Source organism: Prionailurus viverrinus, chromosome D1 (genome assembly GCF_022837055.1).
Source record: "Prionailurus viverrinus isolate Anna chromosome D1, UM_Priviv_1.0, whole genome shotgun sequence".
Lineage (NCBI taxonomy): Eukaryota > Metazoa > Chordata > Mammalia > Carnivora > Felidae > Prionailurus > Prionailurus viverrinus.
In genome coordinates, this window is record NC_062570.1 from 17,898,646 (window position 1) to 17,922,484 (window position 23,839).

Genomic DNA, 23,839 nt, shown 5'->3' on the forward strand with positions numbered 1-23,839 from the left:
CTATGCTCAGGCCACACTGGACTTTGTATTTCTCAAATACACTCAGCTGCTTCTCCCTTGTGAACCTTGTACGACTATTCCTGTGCCTATAATTCTCTGGCCCCATATCTCCTCATCGCTGGCTCTTTCACCTCATTAGGTGTCAGGTCAAATGCCCTGGAAGTCTTCTGCGAGTAAACAGAATTAACCCATTTAGTCATAGTCACGTCTCTTTTATTTTTCTCATAACACTTACCACTGTCTGAAATAATTTGGTACAATTATTTGCTTGTCTAGTCTGTCTTCCTGTAGAATGTAAGCTTCTTGAGAGCAGAGGCTCTATCTGTTCATAGATGTAAATCTCCCGTAACTAGAACAGTGCATGGCACAGATTGCTGTTTGTGTAACTTAGTGTGTGTTTGGTGGCCCGTTAACAGGAAATCTAAGAAGTAAGAACATTTACTGGCTCACATAAAAAGAAGTCTAGAGGTAGGGCTCAGGGATTTTTAAAAAATTTTTTTTAATTTTTTTTTTTTTTAACGTTTATTCATCTTTGAGAGACAGAGCATGAGCGGAGAAGGGTCAGAGAGAGGGAGACGCAGAATCCAAAACAGGCTTCAGGCTCTGAGCTGTCAGCACAGAGCCCGACGCGGGGCTCGAACTCAGGAACCGCGAGATCATGGCCTGAGCCGAAGTCGGCCGCTCAACCGACTGAGCCACCCAGGTGCCCCAGGGCTCAGGGATTTTTGATCTCATGGCTTACCTGTGTCAAGAGCCCAGGTTCTTTCTAATTCTCCACTGTTGCCATTAGTGTCAGCATCATCTTAAACTAGTTCTTAAGGATGAATGCTAAGTAAGTAGCAGTCAAGGCTACATTCTTCCTCATTCCTGTCCAGTGGGAGAGAGGAAAAGAAGTTTCATGTTCTTTCTTAAGAGTAAGAAAATACTTCCACAGATGTTTGTAGTAAACTTTGTTTCTATTCTCATCGTCTCTTTCTGAACCAGTTACCCAGCAATGCATTTACCATTCAGTGCAAAAAGGCCCATCTCTGTTGCTGCAAATGGGGTCATCTTTCCTTGAGTCATTCTGGGGAAAGTGGTAGATAACTGAATAGAATTGGGGTTAGAAGGAGAGCTGTGGTGTGGATTGGGAAGCACTTATATCCTCTATAATTCTAAATAAACATGTTTTGAATGAATGAATTCATTTATTAAACATACATTGAATTGTCAAGTATAAGCTCAGTGACGAACTAGTTAATTAGAATACAAAATCAGATAAAATACTGTCCTCACCTTCAGATAATTTAAGATCTAGTGAGAGTGACAAGTTAACAGATTATTAACATTATTTCAAAAATCAATTGAAGCAGGTAATTTAATCCAAAACAAAGCAAAAAAAAAAAAAAAGATGAAAAGGGGAAACAAAGAACATATGAGACAAACAAGCAAATGGCAAGATGGATAGGCTTAAATCTAGACATATCAATAATCACATTAAAGGCAAATTGTGTAAACACCCCAATTAAAGGCAGAGGTGATCAGATTGGATAAAACTGCAAAGCCCACCTATATACAACATACAAGAAACACACCTTAATAAACATAAAGACACATATAGTTTATTTTTTATATTAAATACAGTTTATTGTCAGATTGGTTTCCATACAACACCCAGTACTCTTCCCAACAGGTGCCCTCCTCAATACCCATCACCCACTTTCCCCTCTTACATATAGTATTTTTATTTTTTTTATTTTGAGAGAGAGAGAGAGAGAGAGAGAGAGAGAGAGAGGAGACAGAGAGACAGCACGCGAGTGGAAGAGAAGGCGGAGAGAGAGAATCTTTTTTTAAATTTTTTTTCATGTTTATTCATTTCCTGAGAGAGAGAGACAGAGTACGGACAGGGGAGGGGCAGAGAGAGAGACAGGGAGACAGAATTGGAAGCAGCCTCCAGGCTCTGAGCTGTCAGCACAGAGCCAGACACAGGACTCAAACTCACGAACCAGGAGATGAGGACCTGAGCCGAAGTCAGATGCTTAATTGACTGAGCCACCCAGACGCCGAGAGAGACAGAGAGAGGGAGGGAGAGAGAGAGAGAGAGAAAAATGAATCTTAAGCAGGGTCCATGCTCAGTGTGGAGCCCAACAGGAGGTTTCATCCCACGACTTTGGGATCACGACCCAAGCCTAAATCAAGAGTCAAACGCTCAACCGACTGAGCCACAGACGTGCCCCAAGACACATACAGTTTAAAAGGATGGAAGCAGATATGCCATGCTAATATTAATCAAAGGAAAGCTATAGTGATACATTAATATCAGATAAAGTTGGGGCGCCTGGGTGGCTCAGTCGGTTAAGCGTCCGACTTCGGCTCAGGTCATGATCTCACAGTCCATAAGTTTGAGCCCTGCGTCGGGCTCTGTGCTGACAGCTCAGAGCCTGGAGCCTGCTTCGGATTCTGTGTCTCCCTCTCTCTCTGCCCCTCCCCTGCTCATACTCTGTCTCTCTCTGTCTCAAAAATAAATAAAAACATTAAAAAAATTTTTTAAAAATCAGATAAAGTAAATTTCAGAGCAAAAATATTAGGGATAAAAAAAGTCATTACATAATAATAAAAGCATCAAGTAAAAAAGAAGAGATAACAGTTCTAAACTTTTATGCACCTAATAACAGAGCTTGAAAGTTCATGAAAGAAAAACTGATATAACTTAAAGGACAAATAGACAAATCCACAATTGTTATCAATGATTTCAGTATCCCTCAATACTTGAAAGAAGTAGACAGAAAATCAGCAAGGGTATAGATTCCTTAACACCATTGACCAATTTGATCAAATTGCATTTTATAGAACATTCTAGCCAATGACATAGTACAGTTTTTTTTTTCCTTTTGGGCAAGTACACACGGAACATTTGCTAAGATAGATCATATTATGGGCCACAAAGTAAGTTTCAGTAAATTAAAAGGATTCAAGTCCTATGAAGTATGTTTTCTGACCACAGTGGAATTAAATTAGAAATCAATAAAAGAAAGATCTCTGGAAAATCCCCAAATATTTGGAAAGTAAACAACACACTTTTAAATTACCTATGGGTCAAAGAAGAAATCAGAAGGGAAATGGGGGCAACTGGGTGGCTCAGTCCTTTAAGCATCCAACTCTTGATTTTGGTTCAGGTCACAATCTCATGATTTGTGAGATTGAGCCCTGCATTGGGCTCTGCGCTGACAGCATGGAGCCTTCTTGGGATACTCTCTCCCTCTCTCTCTCTGTTCCTCCTCTGTTTGCTTGCTCTCTCTCAAATAAATAAGCTGAAAAAAAGGGGGGAAATAGGAAATTATTTTTTGCTAAATGAAAAAAAAACCCCACAATTTATCAGAATTTTTAGGATGCCACTAAACCACTACTTTAAAAAGCATTAAACACCTATTAGAAAAGAAGAAAAGTCTAAAGTTGACTTCTTTTGTAAGAAACTAAAATAAGAAGAGAAAATTAAAACAAAGTAAGCAGAAGCACATTAAGGAGGGCACTTGTTGAGATGAGCACTGGGTGTTGTATATAAGTGATGAATCACTAAATTCTATTCCTGAAATCATTATTACACTATATGTTAACTAATTTGGATGTAAATTAAAAACAAAAAGAAACAACAAGCCAAAGTAAGAAGGAAAGAAATAATAAAGATCAGAGTAGGAGTCAATGAAGTAGAAACAGAAAAACAGTAGAGAAAATCAGTGAAAGCAAAAGCTGTTTCTTTTGAGAATATCAATAAAATTGTTAAACCCCTAGCCAGGCTGATGAGGAATAAAAGAGGGAAGACAAACATTACCATTCTCAGGAATAAAAGAGGTGACATCACTACAGATTCTACAGATATTAAAAGGATAATAAGGAGGGGGGGCACCTGGGTGGCTCAGTCGGTTGAGTGTCTGACTCTTGATTTTGGCTCAGGTCATGATCCCAGAGTCATGAAATCAAGCCCCTCAACAGGCTCTGTGCTGAGCGTGGAGCCTCCTTAAGACTCTCTCCCCCTCTCGCATGCTCACTCACTCTCTCTCTAAAAAAAAAAAAGATAATAAGGGAATATTATGAATACTTTTATGTCAATAAGTTTAACAACTTAGATGAAATATGGTTTGGGATTTTATTTTTTTTTTTTTTATTTTTTTAACGTTTATTTATTTTTGAGACAGAGAGAGAGCATGAATGGGGAGGGTCAGAGAGAGAGGGGGACACAGAATCCGAAACAGGCTCCAGGCTCCGAGCGGTCAGCACAGAGCCCGACGCGGGGCTTGAACTCACGGACCGTGAGATCATGACCTGGGCCGAAGTCGGACGCTCAACCGACCGAGCCACCCAGGCGCCCCTGGTTTGGGATTTTAAAAAGTCTACCAATATACAAACATATGTAAGGTATAACTATGTATTATATATGCATACATATATATGAACATGTAAAATACATGTGTGTATGTGTGCAGATATACACACAGTTGTATGTATATACACACATATGTATACACATTTACACACATATATATAAACATATAAAATGAACAATATATTATAACTGAGTGGAGTTTATCCTCAGTACAGAGTAGATGGAAGCTAATTTTCTCATTGTCACATAAGGGAGTTAAGCAAGGAGGGAAGATCAATGAACCTTGTACTGGATTAGAATTATAGACATCAGTATGAACTCATGTTTAGCTTAATATATACATAAAGATGGATAGATACTGAGGCAATTTTTGATTTTCTAGTTCTGTCTGCTGAGGAAGCATAGAAATAACAGGAAGCACACCTAGAACCCAGATCTTGGTTTCTAACTACCAATCCCCAGTAAATAGCTCATTGGAGAAATGGTTGATTCCAAGGCTGGATTAGGGAAAATAAAAGAGGAGTCTAGAGCACCTTATAGTGCCAGAAGCAAGGAAATGCTCCAAAAAACAAAAGGCTGAGCTTAGATGACTCAGTTGAGTCTGTTCAGCTCAGGTCATGATCTCATGGTTCGTGACTTTGAGCCCCACATTGGGTGCTGTGCTGACAGCTTGGAGCCTGCTTGGGATTCTGTCTCCCTCTCTCTCTCTCTGCTCCTTCCCCACTCGCCTTGTCTCTGTCTCTCTATCGAAAAAAAATAAACATTAAAAAAAAAAAAAGCTGGGGACATGTCAAAAGGAAACAGGTACCGACCTGAAATACCTGTGAATGGCTTAAGTTGAAACCGTTTGAGCAGGAAAATAAGTAATGTATTGGATTAGAATTCCAAGTATAAAATAATACATATGAGTTCAGTATTGACATAAGTGATTGCATAAATAAGAAAACAGAAATACTCCTTACGGAAGAATTCCAAATAGCATGTGTACATTCTCCTTTATCCAGGAGATGGAGCTTAATCTTCCTAACCCCTAGTATTGGTTGGATTTAGTGACCTGCTTTTAAAATTTTTTTTTTCAACATTTATTTATTTTTGGGACAGAGAGAGACAGAGCATGAACGGGGGAAGGGCAGAGAGAGAGGGAGACACAGAATCGGAAACAGGCTCCAGGCTCCGAGCCATCAGCCCAGAGCCCGACGCGGGGCTCGAACTCACGGACCGCGAGATTGTGACCTGGCTAAAGTCGGACGCTTAACCGACTGCGCCACCCAGGCGCCCCTAGTGACCTGCTTTTAAAAAATAGAGTATGAAAAGTGCAAAAATGTAACTTTACAGGGAGAAGTCTGGTAAACCCTACTTTGACCAAATGATCACGGTTAACATGATTACATGATTACAAGGGACAAGTCCAGTTGTACACCCCCTGATGTGTGATAAGAAGGGAACTTCACTTCTGTGGTATCCCAGAAATAGACCTACATCTATACGGACAACTGATTTTTATTTTTATTTTGTTATTTTTTTAAAATTTCCTTTTAACGTTTATTTATTTTTGAGACAGAGACAGAGCATGAACAGGGGAGGGTCAGAGAGAGAGGGAGACACAGAATCTGAAACAGGCTCCAGGCTCTGAGCTGTCAGCACAGAGCCCGACGCGGGGCTCGAACTCATAGACTGCAAAATCATGACCTGAGCCGAAGTCAGCCGCTTAACCGACTGAGCCACCCAGGCGCCCCGGGACAACTGATTTTTAACAAAAGTGCAAAGGCAATTTAGTGGAGAAAGGATGGTCTTTTCAACAATTGATGCTGGAACAGTGGGATATTCATATATAAAAAAAGTAAATTTTTATCCATACCTCACACCTTATACCAAGATTATTGCAAAATATGTCAAAAGACCTGAAAGTAAACTGGAAAGTTCTCAAACTTCTACAAGCAAATATAGGAGAAAATCTCTGTGACTTTGAGTTAGTCAAAGACTTCTTAGATATGACACCCAAAGCATGTGCAGTGATCCTGTTTCTAAATGAGGTCATATATTCACAGGTACTAGGGATCAGGACTTCAGTGTTTTGGTTTTTTAATAATTTTTTTAAAGTTTATTCATTTTTGAGAGAGACAGGAGGTGAGCAGGGGAGGGGCAGAGAGACACAGGGAGACAGACACACAATCCAAAGCAGGCTCCAGGCTCAGCTGTCAGCACAGAGCCCGATACAGGGCTCAAACCCATGAACTGTGAGATGATCTGAGCCAAAGTCGGACACTTAATCTACTGAGCCACCCAGGTGCGCCTTCAATGTACCTTTGTGGGGAGATACAGTTCAACCTATAACAAGTGTGGTAGTACCCAGTTTAGGGGTTGCTTTCACGTTTAATGCAGGGGAACTGATAATCTCTGTATGCACTTCTGTGCAGTTCCCACACTGCATAAGTAATGCATCTTCCTCGTCTATGTTTACTTGTTTTTCAAATGTAACTCTGGTATTATAATTAGAAAATATAAATACAGCTTTTTGGTAGTTATTCAATTTGTGGCTTTTATATGGTTCCTCTGTTTTGTTTTCACTTTTAACAGAAAGAATCTCCTTCGTCTATTAGAAAAATTTTGTCAACTTGAACACCAATGTAATGTTACTCTGGCCCTTTGTCTTACAAGGTCTGTTCCCAAAATGTCTCCTTTATTAGCTTCTTGCTGCTGTGTCTTTCCATAAGGGTTAGGCATGAGTCCACGGGATTGAGCTAAAGGAATAGTGTGTCCTCTCTTTTCTCTTTACCTGGCACACACACAAACTCCTCTTCAAGTCCAAACTCCCATGCGGATTCTTTACTATAGATAAATTCATCCTAAGGAAGAAATCAAGAGGGAGTGCCTAATTTGAGTTACAAGGTTATTTGTTACAACAATGCCTGTTATACTGAAAAAAATGGGCCTAGTCCAAATATTTACAAAAGATAATTGGTTAAATTGAATAGCCTATCTCAAAGCACTCTGTAGCTATCAGGAATTATTTATTTAGAGATCTCTTTCTCAAATCTTTATCTTACTTGGAAGCTCAGTATAAAATAAATAAAAGCTAAGCAGCTCTGATGTGCAGGGAACCTAAAACTCCCTCTCATCTACCCACTTGTGCTCTCTGAGGGACGTCTTTTGAACCCTTAAGGTTGTGTGCAGCACAATTTAAAATCAGTGCTGTAGTGAAATATTTAATGATGTAAAATTATGTCAATGTTTCATTAGTTAAAAAGTCTACCGGGGCGCCTGGGTGGCGCAGTCGGTTAAGCGTCCGACTTCAGCCAGGTCACGATCTCGCGGCCCGGGAGTTCGAGCCCCGCGTCGGGCTCTGGGCTGACGGTCAGAGCCTGGAGCCTGTTTCCGATTCTGTGTCTCCCTCTCTCTCTGCCCCTCCCCCGTTCATGCTCTGTCTCTCTCTGTCCCAAAAATAAATAAAAACGTTGAGAAAAAAAAAAAAAAAAAGTCTACCAAACAGTATGTCCTATATGCTGTAATTGTTACAAAAAGAAACTTTTACACTGTAGCTATACTATATACAAATAGAGAAGTCTGTATTTTTAGTAAAGTTGGGGGAAGTATTCATAAAAATACTGGGTATTGAACTCTTGGGTGATTTTTATTTTCTATTTTGTCTTTTTAATTTTTAAAACTTTTGTGCATATATTTTTTGGGGAATAAAGAGGATATTTCTTCATGTTGAAAAGTAGAAAACTATTGCTTTCTAGGAAACTTTACACTTTTGGAAAGATGACAGTCTAATTCTTCAGTCCCTTGAGAGAGAGGAGTTCTCTTGAAAATGTTAGAAAAATACTATTGGTAACATAGATCTATTTAGAAATTAATGTCAGTAGTCTTACCTGTTGAAAGTGTGTTAGGATAAGTCACATTTTTAGTATCTAAAGAAGAAAATAGAACTAAATGTCAGTGAATTAAAAATGATTCCCAGATCTCGGGGCGCCTGGGTGGCGCAGTCGGTTAAGCGTCCGACTTCAGCCAGGTCACGATCTCGCGGTCCGTGAGTTCGAGCCCTGCGTCGGGCTCTGGGCTGATGGCTCAGAGCCTGGAGCCTGTTTCCGATTCTGTGTCTCCCTCTCTCTCTGCCCCTCCCCCGTTCATGCTCTGTCTCTCTCTGTCCCAAAAATAAATAAACGTTGAAAAAAAAAATTAAAAAAAAAAAATGATTCCCAGATCTGGAGTGATGTAAGAACCATGTCAAAATATTTAAGACACACTTTCCCTCCAACTTTCCAAATTCAGTGTTGTGGTGAGCCATGTTACTGATAAGACCGTATACCCTCTACTCTAACTCCATAGTTTTGGGCCAAGAAAAACTCTTGTAGAAGAAGATGTGAGATAGCCTGCATATAACTAATTTTCTCACCTTTCCCTCTCAGAATCAGAGGTCTTTTTTTCCTTTGTGCCGATTTGAAAGTTTGGGGTATTCAGATTTGTCATAGAAAATGTGGTTTCTTGATAGACTAAGTGGATGGCTAAGGGGAATTGAAGAATTGGTAATATTTGATGCCAGAACCAAAGCATTTATGAAGAGAAGTCTCTAGTTAAAAACCAAAAATTGCATTATAACATTCATTGTATACATAGCTGGTAAAAGTGTTTTTAATGAAACAAAATTTCCTTAGAAGAAAATAAGACATTTTTATGAAGGTGGGATGTGTGTTATATAGAAGATTTAATTGTAATGATATTGGCTATGATCAGTTTTTTTAGTAGTCTTATCTTTACTGATATTTTATATTCATATATCCTGTAAGTTTTATTTATTTATGGAAATATTTCCCCAACTAAGGAGTGTGACATATAAATGTAATGATATGTAATCAAAATGCTTACTCATAATGCATTTCTTAAATAATTGTAACAATTATAAGTAGAAAGCATGGAACGTCCTTAATCCTTATTCTCTTAGAGTTCTTCCTGCAGAGTATCTGAGGTTTTTATTTCTTTGTAAGAAATAGGTCTATGTTGGTTTGGTTCAAAGAAATTGTGCACATTTTTAGAGTATATGGGTGCTAAGTTTATACTTTTCTCATTCCCTGTGTTTCCTTGTGCTGTGACTTTTGGGGGGTAAATCCTTGTTTATTCAGCTTTGTGGTATAGATATGATATGAATTAGCTTTCTTTGTAGTCAAGGAATGAGTGCATACCAAGTACAATAGCTGAAGGTACGCAGAGATCATGACTAATACTCTGTGATTTGGGTGTCAGTGTAAATCCTGACTGGTTTTCCTTCTCCTAAAAGATTCCTATTATACTTGTGTTGGCACTTGCTAAAAAATGTTTAGGAAAATTTAAGAGAAATCTGTTATAATTTGCTTTTTTGTTGAATTGGTATTCCTTGCTACAAACTGCTATTTTTATGGATGTTTCAGACTTTTTCTTTAATAAAAATGGCCAACTGCAAATATATCATATATGTGCTTTAAAGTCATACAGAAGAATTTGTATTTTGAGTGGAACTTTTTTATATACTAGACAGTATGTTATTTGACATATTATTTTATATTTTAATTTTACATTTTCTTTTTTTTTTTTAATTTTTTTTTTAACGTTTATTTATTTTTTTGGGGACAGAGAGAGACAGAGCATGAACGGGGGAGGGGCAGAGAGAGAGGGAGACACAGAATCGGAAACAGGCTCCAGGCTCTGAGCCATCAGCCCAGAGCCCGACGCGGGGCTCGAACTCACGGACCGCGAGATCGTGACCTGGCTGAAGTGGACGCTTAACCGACTGCGCCACCCAGGCGCCCCTAATTTTACATTTTCATAACATTCTCCAGTTTACATTGATGGTGGAGTTTGTCTCAATGACACCTCAATATAAAAGGTAAAAGCTAAGACTTTCTGCTTTTTCAGAAGTACAATTGTGACCTTTGGCAAATCTACACAAAGCAGTTTGTCCTAACAAATTTTGCTCAGTTCTCTCTTCAGTTTACAAAATTTGAACATTCAATCTTAATGTATTTTATGTAAAATCTTGTTCAGAAACATGCCTATCCTAGATTAAGAGGACATTTTTTTTCCCTCTTATTTTTATTATGCTCACAAACATATTCTGATTCTTTTTTTTAATTATTTTTTGAAATGTTTTTATTTATTTTTGAGACAGAGACAGAGCATGCATGAACAGGGGAGGGGCAGAGAGAGAGGGAGACACAGAATCCAAAGCAGGCTCCAGGCTCTGAGATGTCAGCACAGAGCCTCACGCGAGGCTCAAACCCACAGACCATGAGATCGTGACCTGAGCTGAAGTCGGACGCTTAACCGACTGAGCCACCCAGGCGCCCCAAACATATTCTGATTCTTGAAGTGTGTCTGCATTGCTATGAACTGTCCTCTTCGAACTGCTTTTGCTGCATGTCAGTTGTCTTTTTTTTAATTTTAATTTTTAATATTTATTTATTTATTTTGAGAGAGAGAGAGAGAGAGAGAGAGAGAGCGCGCGCAGGGGAGGGGCAGAGAGAGAGAGAGAGAGAGAGAGAGAGAGAATCCCAAGCAGGCTCCATGCCTTCAGCACAGAGCCCAATGCAGGGCTTGAACCCACGAACTGCGAGATCATAACCTGAGACAACACTGGGAGTCTGACGCTTAACTGCTGGAGGCACCCAGGTGCCCATTTTCAGTTGTGTTTAGGCATTTTTTTTTATTTCTTAGATTTCTCTGATATCCCCGTGATTGTTCAGTAGCATGTTGTTTATTTCCACATTTTTGTGGTTTTTCCAGTTTTCTTCTTAAAATTGATTTCTAGTTTCATACATACCATTGTGGTCAGACTAGGTGCTTGATAGGATTTAAGTCTTCTTTAATTTATTGAGACCTGTTTTGTGGCTTAACATGTGATCTGTCCTGGAAAATATTCCATGTGCACTTGAGAAGAATGTGTATTCTGTTGCTTTTGGATAGAATGTTCCATATATATCTGTTAAGGACATCTGGTCTAATGTGTTGTTTTAGTTCAGTTTTTTCTTATTGATTTTCTGTGTGGATGATTCATCTATTGATGCCTATTGTATTGTTATCAGTTTATTCCTCTAGGTCCATTAATATTTATTTATTATGGTACTCCTATGGTGGGTGCATATTTATTTAAAAACGTTATATCTTCTTGCTGGATTGACCCCTTTATCATTATGTAATGCCTTTCTTTTTATTAAAGTCTTTGTTTTAAAGTTTATTTTGTCTAGTAAAAGCATAGCTACATCAGCTTTCTTTTCAGTTCATACTTGCATGGACTATCTTTTTCCCTACCTTTAATTTCAGTTTCTGTGTTACTTCTGAAATTAGTCTCTTTTAGGCACCATGTATATGAGTCTTTTTTTTTAATCCATTCAACTATAATGTACGTTTTGGTTGGAGAATTTAGTCCATTTACATTTATAAAGTAATTATTGGTAGGTATGTACTTATTGCCATTTTGTTAATTGTTTTCTGGCTGTCTTTGTAGTTCCTCTCTGTTCCTCTCTTCTTTCTCCCCTGTGGTTTGATAATCTTCTTTCGTTTATGTACAGGTTTTTCTTCATTTTTTTGTGTGTATTTACTATAAGTTTTTGCTCTGTGGTTACTGTGAAGTTCACAAATAGCATCTTTATTTATATAATAGTCTGTTTTAAGTTGATGGCAACTTAAATTTGAACACATTCCAAAACTACATTTTTATCCCCCCCACATTTTGTTTTTGATGTCATATTTCATAGGTTTTTATTTTAGGTGTCCCTTAACTCACTATTGAAGTTATAGATATTTTTATTACTTTTGTCTTTTGACCCTCATACTAGCTTTATAAGTGATTAATTCACCACCTTTACTGTATATATTACCTTTCCCAGTGAGATTTTTTACTTTCATGTGTTTTCTTGTCATTAATTAGTGTCATTGCTTTTCACCTTAAAGAAGTTCTTATAACTTTTTTTTTTTTTTTTTGGTAAGGACAGTTTAGTGGTGATGAACTCCTTTAGCTTTTGTTTATCTGAAAAATTCTTAGTTCTTCTGTTTTGAATGATAACCTTGCCAGGTAGAGTATCCTCCTCCCACTCCCCCACCCCCCAGGTTGGGTTTTCTTGGTTGGAAGTTTTTTTCTTTTAGTACTTTAAATATGTCATGTCATTCCCTTCTGGCCTGCAAATTTTCTGCTGAAAATTCTGCTGAAAGCCTTATCATTTTCCTTTGTACATAACAAATTGTTTCTCTCTTGCTGCTTTTAAGGTTCTCTCTTTATCTTTATTTTTATTTATTTATGTTTTTGAGAGAGAAGAACAAAAGAGGGGGGAAGGGCAAAGGGAGAGGGAGAGCCTCTCTCCCTCTAGTGTGGAGCCTGCTGTGGGGCTTGATCTCCCAACTGTGAGATCATGACCTGAGCTGAAATCAAGAGTTGGATGCTTGATCGACAGAGCCACCCATGCACCCGGCTCTTTATCTTTAACTTCTGTTGTTTTAATTTTAATATTGCTTTGTGTGGATTTCTTTGGGTTTGTTTTGTTTAGAACTCTGGGCTTCTTGGACCTGGATGTCTGTTTCCTTCCCCAGATTAAGGAAGTTTTCAGCCATTATTTCTTCAAATAAGTTTTCTGCTCCTTTGCCTCTCCCTTTTCCTTCTGGGACTCCTATAGTGGGGGTGTTATTACACTTGATGTTATCCCATCTGTCCTTTCACGTATCTTCATTTCCTAAAGTTTCATTTTCTCTTTTGTTTTTCTTTTTCTTCGCTGCTCTGTTTGGGTGGGTTCTGTTGCTTTGTGTTCTAGCTCACAGATTGTTCTTCTGCTTCATCCAGGGTGCTGTCGAACCCCTCCAGTGTATTTTTTAGTTCAGTTCTTGCATTCTTCAGCTCTGTGACTTTTTTTTGGTACCTCCTTTTATTTTCTTTCTCTTTGTTGATGTTCTCACTGTGTTCATCTTTTCTTCTCCCAAGTTTCGTGACCATCTTTATGACCATTACTTTGAACTCTTTATCAGGTAGATTACGTATCTGTGTTTCATAAAGATCTTTTTCTGAAGTTTTTGTCTTGTACTTTTGTTTGCAACCCATTCCTGTCTCCTTGTTTTGCCTGAGTTTCTGAGTTCGTTTCTATATATTAGGCAAAACGGCTACATCTCCTAGTATTGATGGAGTGGCCTTCTGTAGGAGATGACCCGGAGGCCCAGAAGTGCATTCCCCTTGGTCACCAGAGCCAGGCTCTCAAAGGGCATCCCCTGTGTGTTCTGTACATACCTGCTGGTTGTGGTGGAGCTATGGCTATGGCATTGGAGGTGGTGAAGGAGATGTTTGCCTGGCTGTGGCATGGTTGGGCACTGAAGAGGGGGTACCAACCTCCATTAGCAGGCTAGAGGGAGATTATAAAAACGGTGCCCGCCAGTGCCAGCCTTAGCACGATAGAATGTGATCACAAAAATGGCACCTGCCAACACTCTGTTCTTGGAGAGAGAACCATCAGGTGCCTTCTTCTCTGGAAGTTGCTTTAAGATGAGTAATTCGGTCTCCTTTACATGTGGTCTAGGAACTTTTCAAACTGCTGCTTTTGTGCTAGGTCTCAAGGTGAGTGAGTCTGCCTGCAAGACCTTTAAGAGTGTTTTAATTTTTTTTTTAATTACCTACATTTCTATGGTTCTCCTGGATGTAATCTTAGTTGATACAAAGTTCTGAGGGCTTGTCTTCCTGGTGCAGGGCCCACAGGTTGGGGTGCCTGATGTGGGGCACAAACCCCTCACCCTTCTGGAAAAAGTTCCATATTTTTTGAGATCCCTCCCAATTGTGGGTCATTGCCCCTGGGGTGGCATTTTGGCAAGAGCATGTCTGTCTCTGCCTCCCTTACCTGTCTCAGTGTGGCCCTTTTATCTTTTGTTGTAGAGGCACTGTTCATCTAGTTTTCACAGAACTTTTTCGGAGGAAATTCTTCCATTTTAGCTGTTGAATTTTGTGTCCATGGGAGGAGGTGAGTTTAGGATCTTCAGGCACTGCCGTCTTGAACCACTTCTCCAAACAAATTCTGAAATAGGGAATCGTGAAACAAGATTGAGATTTTAATCACTCTCAAATGAAAATTATGTATCGTCATTATTTTAGAAATCATGAGATTATTCTGTTGAGTCCAGTTTATTGTTTATATAAGCCCAGATCCATATCATCATCGATTTGATGGTTTGACTGATGTTGAATGGAATGCAAATAACTAAGTAGTTTGAGGTTCTCATACTTTTTTCTGGCAGTTCTCTTTGTTTTTTGAAGTGAGTAATTTGAAGTCTAAAAAGACACTGTATAAGTTAATGGTGATACTCATGATTTCAAAGGAAAGTTATTTAGAAACCTTACAGGAAATATTTGCAAAAGTGATACTATTCCAGATTATCAATGAGTAAATGAGAGCCTGTAATAAATAAGCTGTTACATTAATTATGAACTACTTTTCTCAGTTCCGAAACAACCAGTGTCCAGCTTACAATATCTGACAGAGGCAATTAAGATAATTTAGAATTTACTGTTTGATTTGTCAAAGTACGTCCAGGAAAGAAGAGCCACTTACTGAGGGTCGTCATGTGTTTCAAGTTCTTCAGTAACAGTGACAGTATACCAAACCATATTTAAGAAGTTAGCTTGAGATCTTACATTACATTTCAGTGAATTGTTTTTGGATTTTACACCAGAACTGAGCTCCTTGGTCCTTGTCATTTTGTGGTTTTGTATTGCAAGGTCCAGAGGTTTAAAACTAATAACACCATGAAAAATTCTCCATGAGTCATCCTGTCAGCTGTAGCTTCTGTCTGAGTCTTTCTGATGTAACTAATGTTTTATTGCCAGCTCAGCTAACAACTTTTCATGCTTTGGATCTATATCCTAATAAAAAGGTACAATGGTAGGTCATTTTCAGACTTTTATTTTTTTGTTCTTTCCATAATTTTTAGTTCTTTTAGTGACTTTCAGCCAGGCCAGTTATAAATTGTAGGTGGTGACAGGACCTACGGCTGGTGTTTTTTTGAAGGGGGAGGAGTGGTAGTGGTCATTACTACTTTTGGTTCTATGAATCTGACTGTCCAGAGATCTAAAGCTCGAATTAACAGTTTAGCTAAAGTCAGCAGTATGTTCTAAATCCCTATACTTATGGGTACTTATGGGTACAGATGCCCTTTTAGCTGTTTTGTTTGTTATTTTGTGAAAAATGATGTAATAGTAGAGCTAGCTGGTTCGTATTCACGTTGGAGTAATTTCAAATTTAAGTGTTGTACTTTAGGCTATTTAAATTATTTTGTAGAAACAGGGAAGTAAAAAACCTAATTTATATCCAGGACACGGGATGCCTTAATCATTTTGATATTTTAAAGGAGATGTGGAAATAATGCACTCTCTTGCTAAGAAGTGACAGGTATGGTCAGCACAATTTCACAGCCTTAAAAAAAAATCACTGACCCTACTTGCCATGAAAATTAAAAGTTTGGGTTGTAACCTGATCTTTTCTTTTACCCTGCAGCATCTGGGAAGTTTGTTAACTTGAGTATTGACGTTAATTTTATATAATATGGCTTGGCACGTTAAACCTATGGTTTCATCATTGGCTTTGGATTTTGCATTTCTGTGGATTTTGCTGAACTGAAAGCCTATTTGAATATTGTTAGTCTTTAAGTTTATTTTTCTCCTCTACTTAATTTGTAGTTATGTCTCTAAAGTTCAGATTTTATTTGCATTTTAACTAATAGCTAATAATCATTAAGTGGTTATTCTGTGCTAGGCAGTGCTTCTCATTTAATGTTCCTCATTTTCTAATCTAATCCTCAAAACAAATTTGTAAGGTAGGTAGTAGTATTATCATTATTTTACAGATGATTGTTAGAGAGGTTAAGCAACTTGGCCAAGTGCAAGCGCCTTTTCCAACTAGAATGTGAACCTTGTTCTTTGTTTTCTGAGACATCCCTGTTCCTGAGGCCTTGAGATCACATGTGATTTTCATTGCCTATAACTGTATTGGAACACTGTATTTTTTGCATTGATAATTGCCATCATTTTATGAGGATTGAGCCTTAGAATTATCTTAGCTGTAACCTATTTTGCAGAGTTCTTTGTCTAGAAACTCTCCTCCCTGGCACGAATTCCAATAAACTAGTGCTATATGTCATGGATTCCAAGGTACACAGGCTTTTCACCCTGCATTTTAACATTGCTAAAGTCAGGATGTATCTTACAGTGGAATTTTTTGGAATTCTAAATTTAGTAGCTAACATTGCTTGCTAATGAAAACTCGACCACAGTCCAACAATGTAGGTAAAATATCCTTAACTTTATTCTCCTCATTTCAATCATCCCTTATTAAGAACCATCCAGAGTCCCAAATTCGTCATCATTACTAACCCCAAGAAAAAAATATCTACCTTGAAGGAGAGAGAGGGTAGGAATTAAGGTTTGAGTGTGATAATCTCTATTTTTTCTTTTGGGACATTTCTCATAGGAACAGTGTCAAAGGCTAGCTCTTTTCTCACAAAAATCAAAAAAGGAAAAATGACTTCTTACAGGCTCTTCATTATAAGCAAATATGTGAAAACACAAAGTTTGGCGGCCCTTTCCAATTCTTTTTTCATCTACAACAAATTCTGTTTAACGAACTTAAAGGAATATCCCAGTTAGAAAATTATGTATGTGTGTATATATATTATATACTTAAATATGTGTATGTATATATGTATAGTTAAACCTGGCTATAATTAGAAGTTTTACTAGAATAAATATTTATTTAGTTAGGGTTTATGTAATTATCAAATCATAACTCCCTTTATACTGTAATAACACATGGGTGGAGTGTGAAAATAAAAACTTTGGGGAGGCCTCTATGTGTTGCTACCTGGGGCTTTAATATTAGAGCTCAGAACTTGTAAGAAAGGCATCCTGGACACTTGGGTGACCCAGTCGGTTAACCATCCTTCTCTTGATCTTGGCTCAGGTCATTATCTCACAGGCTTGTGAGTTTGAGCCCTGCATTGGGCTCCTCGCACTGACAGTGCAGAGCCTGCTTGGGATTATCTCTCTCTCCTTCTCTCTCTGCCCCTCCTGCACATGCTCTCTCTCTCAAAATAAATGAATAAACTTAAAAAACCTGGCATCCTGGGGCACCTGGGTGGTTCAGTAGGTTAAGTGTCTGACTTCAGCTCAGGTCATGGTCTCATGGTCCATTGGTTCCAGCCCCACTTTGGGCTCTGTGCTGACAGCTTGGAGCCTGGAGCCTGCTTTGGATTCTGCATCTCCCTCTCTCTCTGCCTGTCCCCCAGTTGTGCTCTGTCTGACTGTCTCTCTCTGTCTCTCTCTCTCTCAAAAATAAATAAACGTTTAAAAAAAAAAAAAAAGAAAGAAAGGCATCCCGAAGTCAAGTGAGTCAATGTAATTATAAGCTTGAGGCCCTTGGTTAGGATTTGTGGCGTATGAGTGTGCTTGCTGTATAGGTTATCAAAAGTAAGGGCATCTAGTTGCCTTATCCCAGTGGCTCAAATTTTGACAACCCTTTCCTTTTTATTTATTTATTTTTTTTGAGAAAGAGAGCACATGCACAAGTGGGGGTGGGGGGGGGGAGAGAGAGAGAGAGAGAGAGAGAGAGAGAGAGAGAGAGAGAGAGAATCCTAAGGAGGCTCTGCACTGTCAGCGCAGAGCCTGATGTGTGGCTCAAACTCATGAACTGAGTCATGACCCGAGCTGAAATCAAGAGTCGGAAACTTAACCACCTGAGCCACCCAGGCACCCCAGTTTCCTTTTTAAATTATGGTTCTTCCTATTAGTACTTGGACTTTGTCTTACATCTGGAAGAATACATACACGTGTATGTAAATAAGCACAGACATGTTCATTGTTGGCTAAATGCCCAAGTCATCAATATGGTATTTTCAAAAGCCAGGTACAGTTTAAGTACATTAATATAATGTTTTCATTCAACTATAGCTCTTTTACATAAATATCGAACTAGAGGAGATTGTCAGTTTTATGCTTGGGTTACAGAATGGACAAGGACTTGAAAATAGAGGATTTTGTGCGGAACCGTTTCATCAGCCTGGTGTCGGGCTAACTGCAATTTAGTGATTAGAGAAAAATTATTGTGATTTAAAAATTTTTGTTCTTCATCTGTGCTTTAAGAATTTAGTAAGTAGATTGTGGTAAGCAAATTTTCCTGTACAGTAGTCCTTGTTCATCTTTTCATTCCATTTTTATCTTCTTTCCCCTCCTCTTCCATTCCCTCGTAAGAGAAAACCGCTCAGGAAGCTGGTTTTCAATCAGTAGTCTGGGAACTTCCGGGATTCTTTACCAGAATCTCCCTGGATGTTGCAGTCAGCCCCTGATGCAAGCGGCCATTGTTTTGGGGTAGGAGTTTCTGTAACGGCTATCAGGAAGAGTGGCTGAGGTTGCTAACTGCAGGTATTATCCTTTGCAGAAACTCAGCTGGGAATTCTTTCCTGCCAACTTTGATATTTGTTTCCAAATTAAAAAACATTCCCACCTCCCCACTTCCCCCAACAAGTAGGGATGGACTTCTTAGGAACTATTTCTAAAAGTTTGATAATCGTTTGTAATTGGTACATTCAGTAGAGCAATGTGCTCTTTACCCCAGAGCCCCTTTTCCCTGACTTTGTTGTGAGTTAACATGCACTTATCATGGAAGTTTTTAGATTCTTTGTCTTTTTCTTTGGATCAATTTTGGCTTATGTAGGAGTTAAAGAAAATTGTAATTAAACTTTTATGTTAGAGGGTTTTTTCTTTTTTTAACTAAACTATCTCCATGACAAAAGTCATTCGAACGTCATTGTTTTGTTTTTTTTCTTACTGTGTTTACTAATAACCTTTTTTAAAGAAACATTTTATGGCTATTCTTAAGAAAGCCTGTTTTTATTACGCAGGCTAAATAATCTTTACATAAAATGCCATAGGTTGAGGTGATTTCTGAAAGGACAGACCTGAAAAGGAGAATGGGAAGAAATTTGGAAACACTTAGAGACTTAGTGTTTATATGTAACATCAAATTCTTATCAGGAAGCCCCAATAATATTTCTTTAAAAAAGACAACCAGGAGGAAATGCAGTATTCTTTATAGCTTATAGAACTGCAAGAAGAAAAGATGTAACCTTTGTTTTCTACCTTTGGAACATATTCTTGATAACTGATAATCCTGCGATGGTATTTTCTCTAGATTTCTGTTATAAATGCCAAATGTAAATAAACAAGAATTGTGATTTGACTATGATCAAAGGGTAGTAGATGCAGATCAACAGAGCAATAATCAGCACCCAGATATCTTGTGGGGGTTGGGAGGGGGTGACGGAAGGGAGGAAACTTTCTCTGCCAGGGAAACGAGGTAGAATATTTTAACGGTAAGATATTTCTCTTTACCTCAGTCTTTTTAACCTGTGAAATGGAAATAATAATATGTATATATAAGTACATAAGGATTAAATGAGATAGTACATGTTAACAGTTTAGAATGGTGCTGAGCACTGAATATTTAGATTTTAGTGACAGCTCCTAGCACCTGAAATTGTAAGATTTAACAAAGGAGTTAAGATATTAAAAAAATAGAATGTAGCTTTTTTGTCTGCCTGTTTGTTGAATCTTGCTTTGGGAAAGTTAGTGTAAGATTTAAATCTCTTATTCTGGTTTAATAGAATGAATAAATTGAATAACAGCCTTACCAGTGAGATAACTACATTTAACCCTTTTTTTTTTCTTTCCTTTGTTTCAGGTTTCCCCTCAAAAAACCTATAAGGTAAGTTGTTCAGTTGCCCTTCATATGTTCAGGTTAACTCTTAATTAGAAGCATTCCTTCGAAATTATGGTGGATTTTTGTGGCTTTTGAAAATGTGGATTTTTTATATTAAGTAGTTTAAAATATCAAAATGTTTTACAAATTTAAAATATAACAGGTGTTGCATATTTTTTCTGGAGAGAGCATTGTTTTGATAACATTTTCAATGTTTTTAATGTAAGCATTTTAAAAGTTTGTTCAAATTGATAGTTAAGGTCACTCCCTATGAAGAGATTTAATTTTAAAATCTATTGTGACTGTTTTCAGTTGTGAGTAGCTTGGGGAGTGCGAATGGATTGCCAGTTTTTGATGTGTTTTATCACTTGGGTAACTACAGCTGCCTTTAGTTAATGAACTTTGGCAAACTGAATCAGTCTTAATTACTTTAAGCCAGTAAAGGGAAAAATCCAGAATGTTCAAATATGCCTGTGCCCACATCCATATCTCCATATGTATTCATACCCTGGGATTGAATGCCTTTTCCTCAGTACTTGTTCTTCAACATCTCTTTCTCATCCTGGTTGTTGTGAATATTATTTACAATGTAGGTAGTATATGATTCCTAACTATTATACTACTTTTGTCATTTTTAGTGACAGCATGGTCCAGGATACCAATGCTGATCTTGACATTTCAGTTAATTAGTAGTGTATGTGTTACGGTGAGGGTCTTATCTGCTGCCCAGCCACTATTTGATCACTGTAGTTGGGTAGGCCATAGGAAAAATAATGATTCTAGTGTCAACTGGGCCTGCCTGACTTGTGTAGCTAGAGCTATAGTGAGGCTCGCCTAAGATTTTTTTTTTTAACTTTTCTCATCCATGCTATATTTACACAGTGATTTTGAAACTGATCATAGTATATGTAGAGTCTGGTTGAGGAATGTGTTTAATTATTTTCAGGCACTGTTTTCTTACCTGTTCGGTGGAAATAATAGTAACTTGTGAAAACCACTGAAAGAATTTAAGTTATTTCTAAGAATAAAATAGACTTAATGCTAAATACTACTTTTATTATTGTTAAGCACTTTATATAACCAAATAAATAGACTCTTTATTACACATAGCATAGACTGAATTTAAAACTTCTTGAAAAACATACGTTAGAGAGATTTATGAGACTGTATAGGGTAAACTGATCAGCAATTTTTAAATTAAGTTTTTATTCTGTTGATTTGCTTGTAGTAAATATTTGATTGCTTTACTTTAATTTAGGCATGGAAGTATTTTGAACCGAGAGTCACCAACAGATAAGAAGCAGAAAGTTGAGCGCAGTGCATCACATGATTTTGATCCCACAGGTAAAACACCATTTTTCCAAAGACTATTGAGAGTAATGAAGTTCAGACTAATACAGCTTAAGCTGTATAACTACCTGAAACACCGGGAGTTACTGTTTGGTCTGTTCAGGACTCTCCTTCCTCCTCAGTGATGTAATATAAAACCTGTGCATTCAGGAGGAGTTGCATGCATTTTTAACACTCAACACTATGGATTCCACTATGGAAGCATCATTGTAGAGTGTGATTTTTAAAAAAATAATCATGAGAAGAGAAATAGTTATTATATCATAATTAGAGATTCCAGGCAGACCAAGGACTTAGTGTTAAAATGAATCATAAGTATGAACAGTAGTAATTCATGAAATCAAAGCAGTAACAACTACAGATTTCTGTAGTTATTTAAAAATTCATGTGTGATTGTGGTAAATTGGAGTATTAGATAAAATCCAACTTCAAAAATTAATGATCGTACGATTTTAGAGTAAGCAAATGAATAGAGATCCCTTTTTCTTCAGTCAAGTATTCTGAGCTTAGAGAGTCTTAAGTAATGTTGATCTTTCCTAAAGTTTTCATGCTAGTAGACTTCTGATTATTAAATTCTTAATTTTATACATACAGATTGAACTCCTTTTGTAAAATACGGTCTTTTGTTTTCTCCTTATAAACTCTCTCAGTATTTAATTTATAAAAAAATGCTTGATAATTTTGCTTTTGTCATTTGAAACTGATTTGTGTTCTCTGTGCTCATAACAATTTCACTCAGTTGTACGTTCCTATGACAAAAGATAAAGTAAATGAATGTTGAGGTCTTAGATACACAAATAAAACATCTTTTTAGATATTTTTTGTTTATAAATATGATTTTTAATTTTTAAAAGTATATTTTTTGTGTCTAATATTTCATATTCTTAGTATAAACTGTTATTTTGAAAAAATATTATTATCTAGACAGGGAAGAATAGGAAGTGAATAGCTAATAGTTTACTTGCATCTTGAGTAGTAGGTAAAAATGAAGTCCCGATCATCAATTTAGGCTTTGTGGTGGGGTATAACTTCTGGATTTCTATTAAAAGATAATTATCTCTGATACCTAACTTTGACATCATGAGGCTCAGTGGCTTTTATTTATTTATATGATTAGTTACTGTCTTGCTAATGAGTTTCTGCCCAAGTGCACCTAAATAGTATAGTCTTGTTAGAATGACTTACTCTGTATTGTTCACCTGTGATGTGCTGTCTCCAAAGACAGATTTAGCGGAGGGGTATGCAGTGCTTCAAAATGAGATTATCACAGCTTTTGGTGCTTTTGCCATCTCTACAATTGTCAGATGATACATTTTGTAGACTATTCATGTGTTGTTGTGTTTGAACATATTTTTATTGCACTATCTTTTCTTCGATAAATCTTTAAAATATGTCATTACCTGTGCTGTTCGTGACTGTTCTAAGTGCTATCACCTGTGATGTTCATACTTTGTGTTTGCACGATTTAACTTGATCATGATTCATTCTTTTTTCCCCCATGAATTTTTCCCCTTACATTGGTCTCCATATTTTCTATATCTCTCTCCTTTTCTCCCGCTCTTGTGCAGATAGCTCCTCCAAGAAGACAAAGTCTAGTTCAGAGGAGAGTAGATCCGAGATATATGGTAAGCTAATGTAGCTGATTCAGCCTTGCACCTTTGGAGCTTGCTTCATGCTGTTTCCTTTTTTTTTTTTTTTTTTTTTTTTTTAAAATAACTGCAGCCTTCCTTGTGTCTGCTCTGCATGGCATGACCTACTGCAGGGAAAGGGAGCCGGGGTTTTAATGTGGCTGCAACTGGGAAGCTTAAGGTTGCTAGAAACTAACATTGTAGAGTAAGGGTAGGCCACATGACCCATCTTCTCTTCCATCTTGTGGATGATGGGAAAGTGATGATGTCTGATATGTTTGAGTCAGCCTCCTCCATGTAACATGGATGGACTTTGAATTCTTGGCATCTTCTTCCCGTGTCCCATTTGCAGAGATTGGATCATGTAGAATTTCATGGCACCAGTCTTTCCCTCTAAGTGTAGCACTGGTGTGATTCAGAGGTGTTAGCAGTTCTTTGGAATTCCTATTTGATTTTTTTATTTGTTTTTAATTGCCTTCATTATCTGAAAATGCTGTTCGTGTATGATTTATCCACAACAGCAAAAATACCTTAAGTATTTTATTTCTGTGGCTTGAAGAATTTGTTTATGCCTTTTATAAGTTTCCCTGAAGCTTATTCTGAATGGGAAAATTTCAAAATGGTACCTTTTAAAGGTATTTTTCACAAAGAGCAGGTTTAATCTGAATGGTTAACTTTTTGCAACAGAAGATTGAAACACTAATATTTCTAGACTGTGTCCTGTCTTCCAAAGAGAATATAAACCATGTTTGTGA

The 23,839-nt window shown here is 37.5% G+C and overlaps 1 protein-coding gene across 3 annotated transcripts in view; it reads left to right on the forward strand.

Annotated features, from left to right (window-relative positions):
- Nucleotides 1-23,839, forward strand: part of ARHGEF12 (Rho guanine nucleotide exchange factor 12) — a 150,877-nt gene that overhangs the window by 52,433 nt on the left and 74,605 nt on the right. For 2 of the 3 annotated variants that reach the window (XM_047877721.1, XM_047877723.1), the window contains exons 2-4: nucleotides 20,089-20,112; nucleotides 21,365-21,450; nucleotides 23,025-23,081. In XM_047877721.1, coding sequence (XP_047733677.1) covers nucleotides 20,089-20,112; nucleotides 21,365-21,450; nucleotides 23,025-23,081 — 167 coding nt within the window. The remainder of the gene's footprint in view (nucleotides 1-20,088; nucleotides 20,113-21,364; nucleotides 21,451-23,024; nucleotides 23,082-23,839) is intronic. The other variant, XM_047877722.1, reaches the window with a different exon arrangement.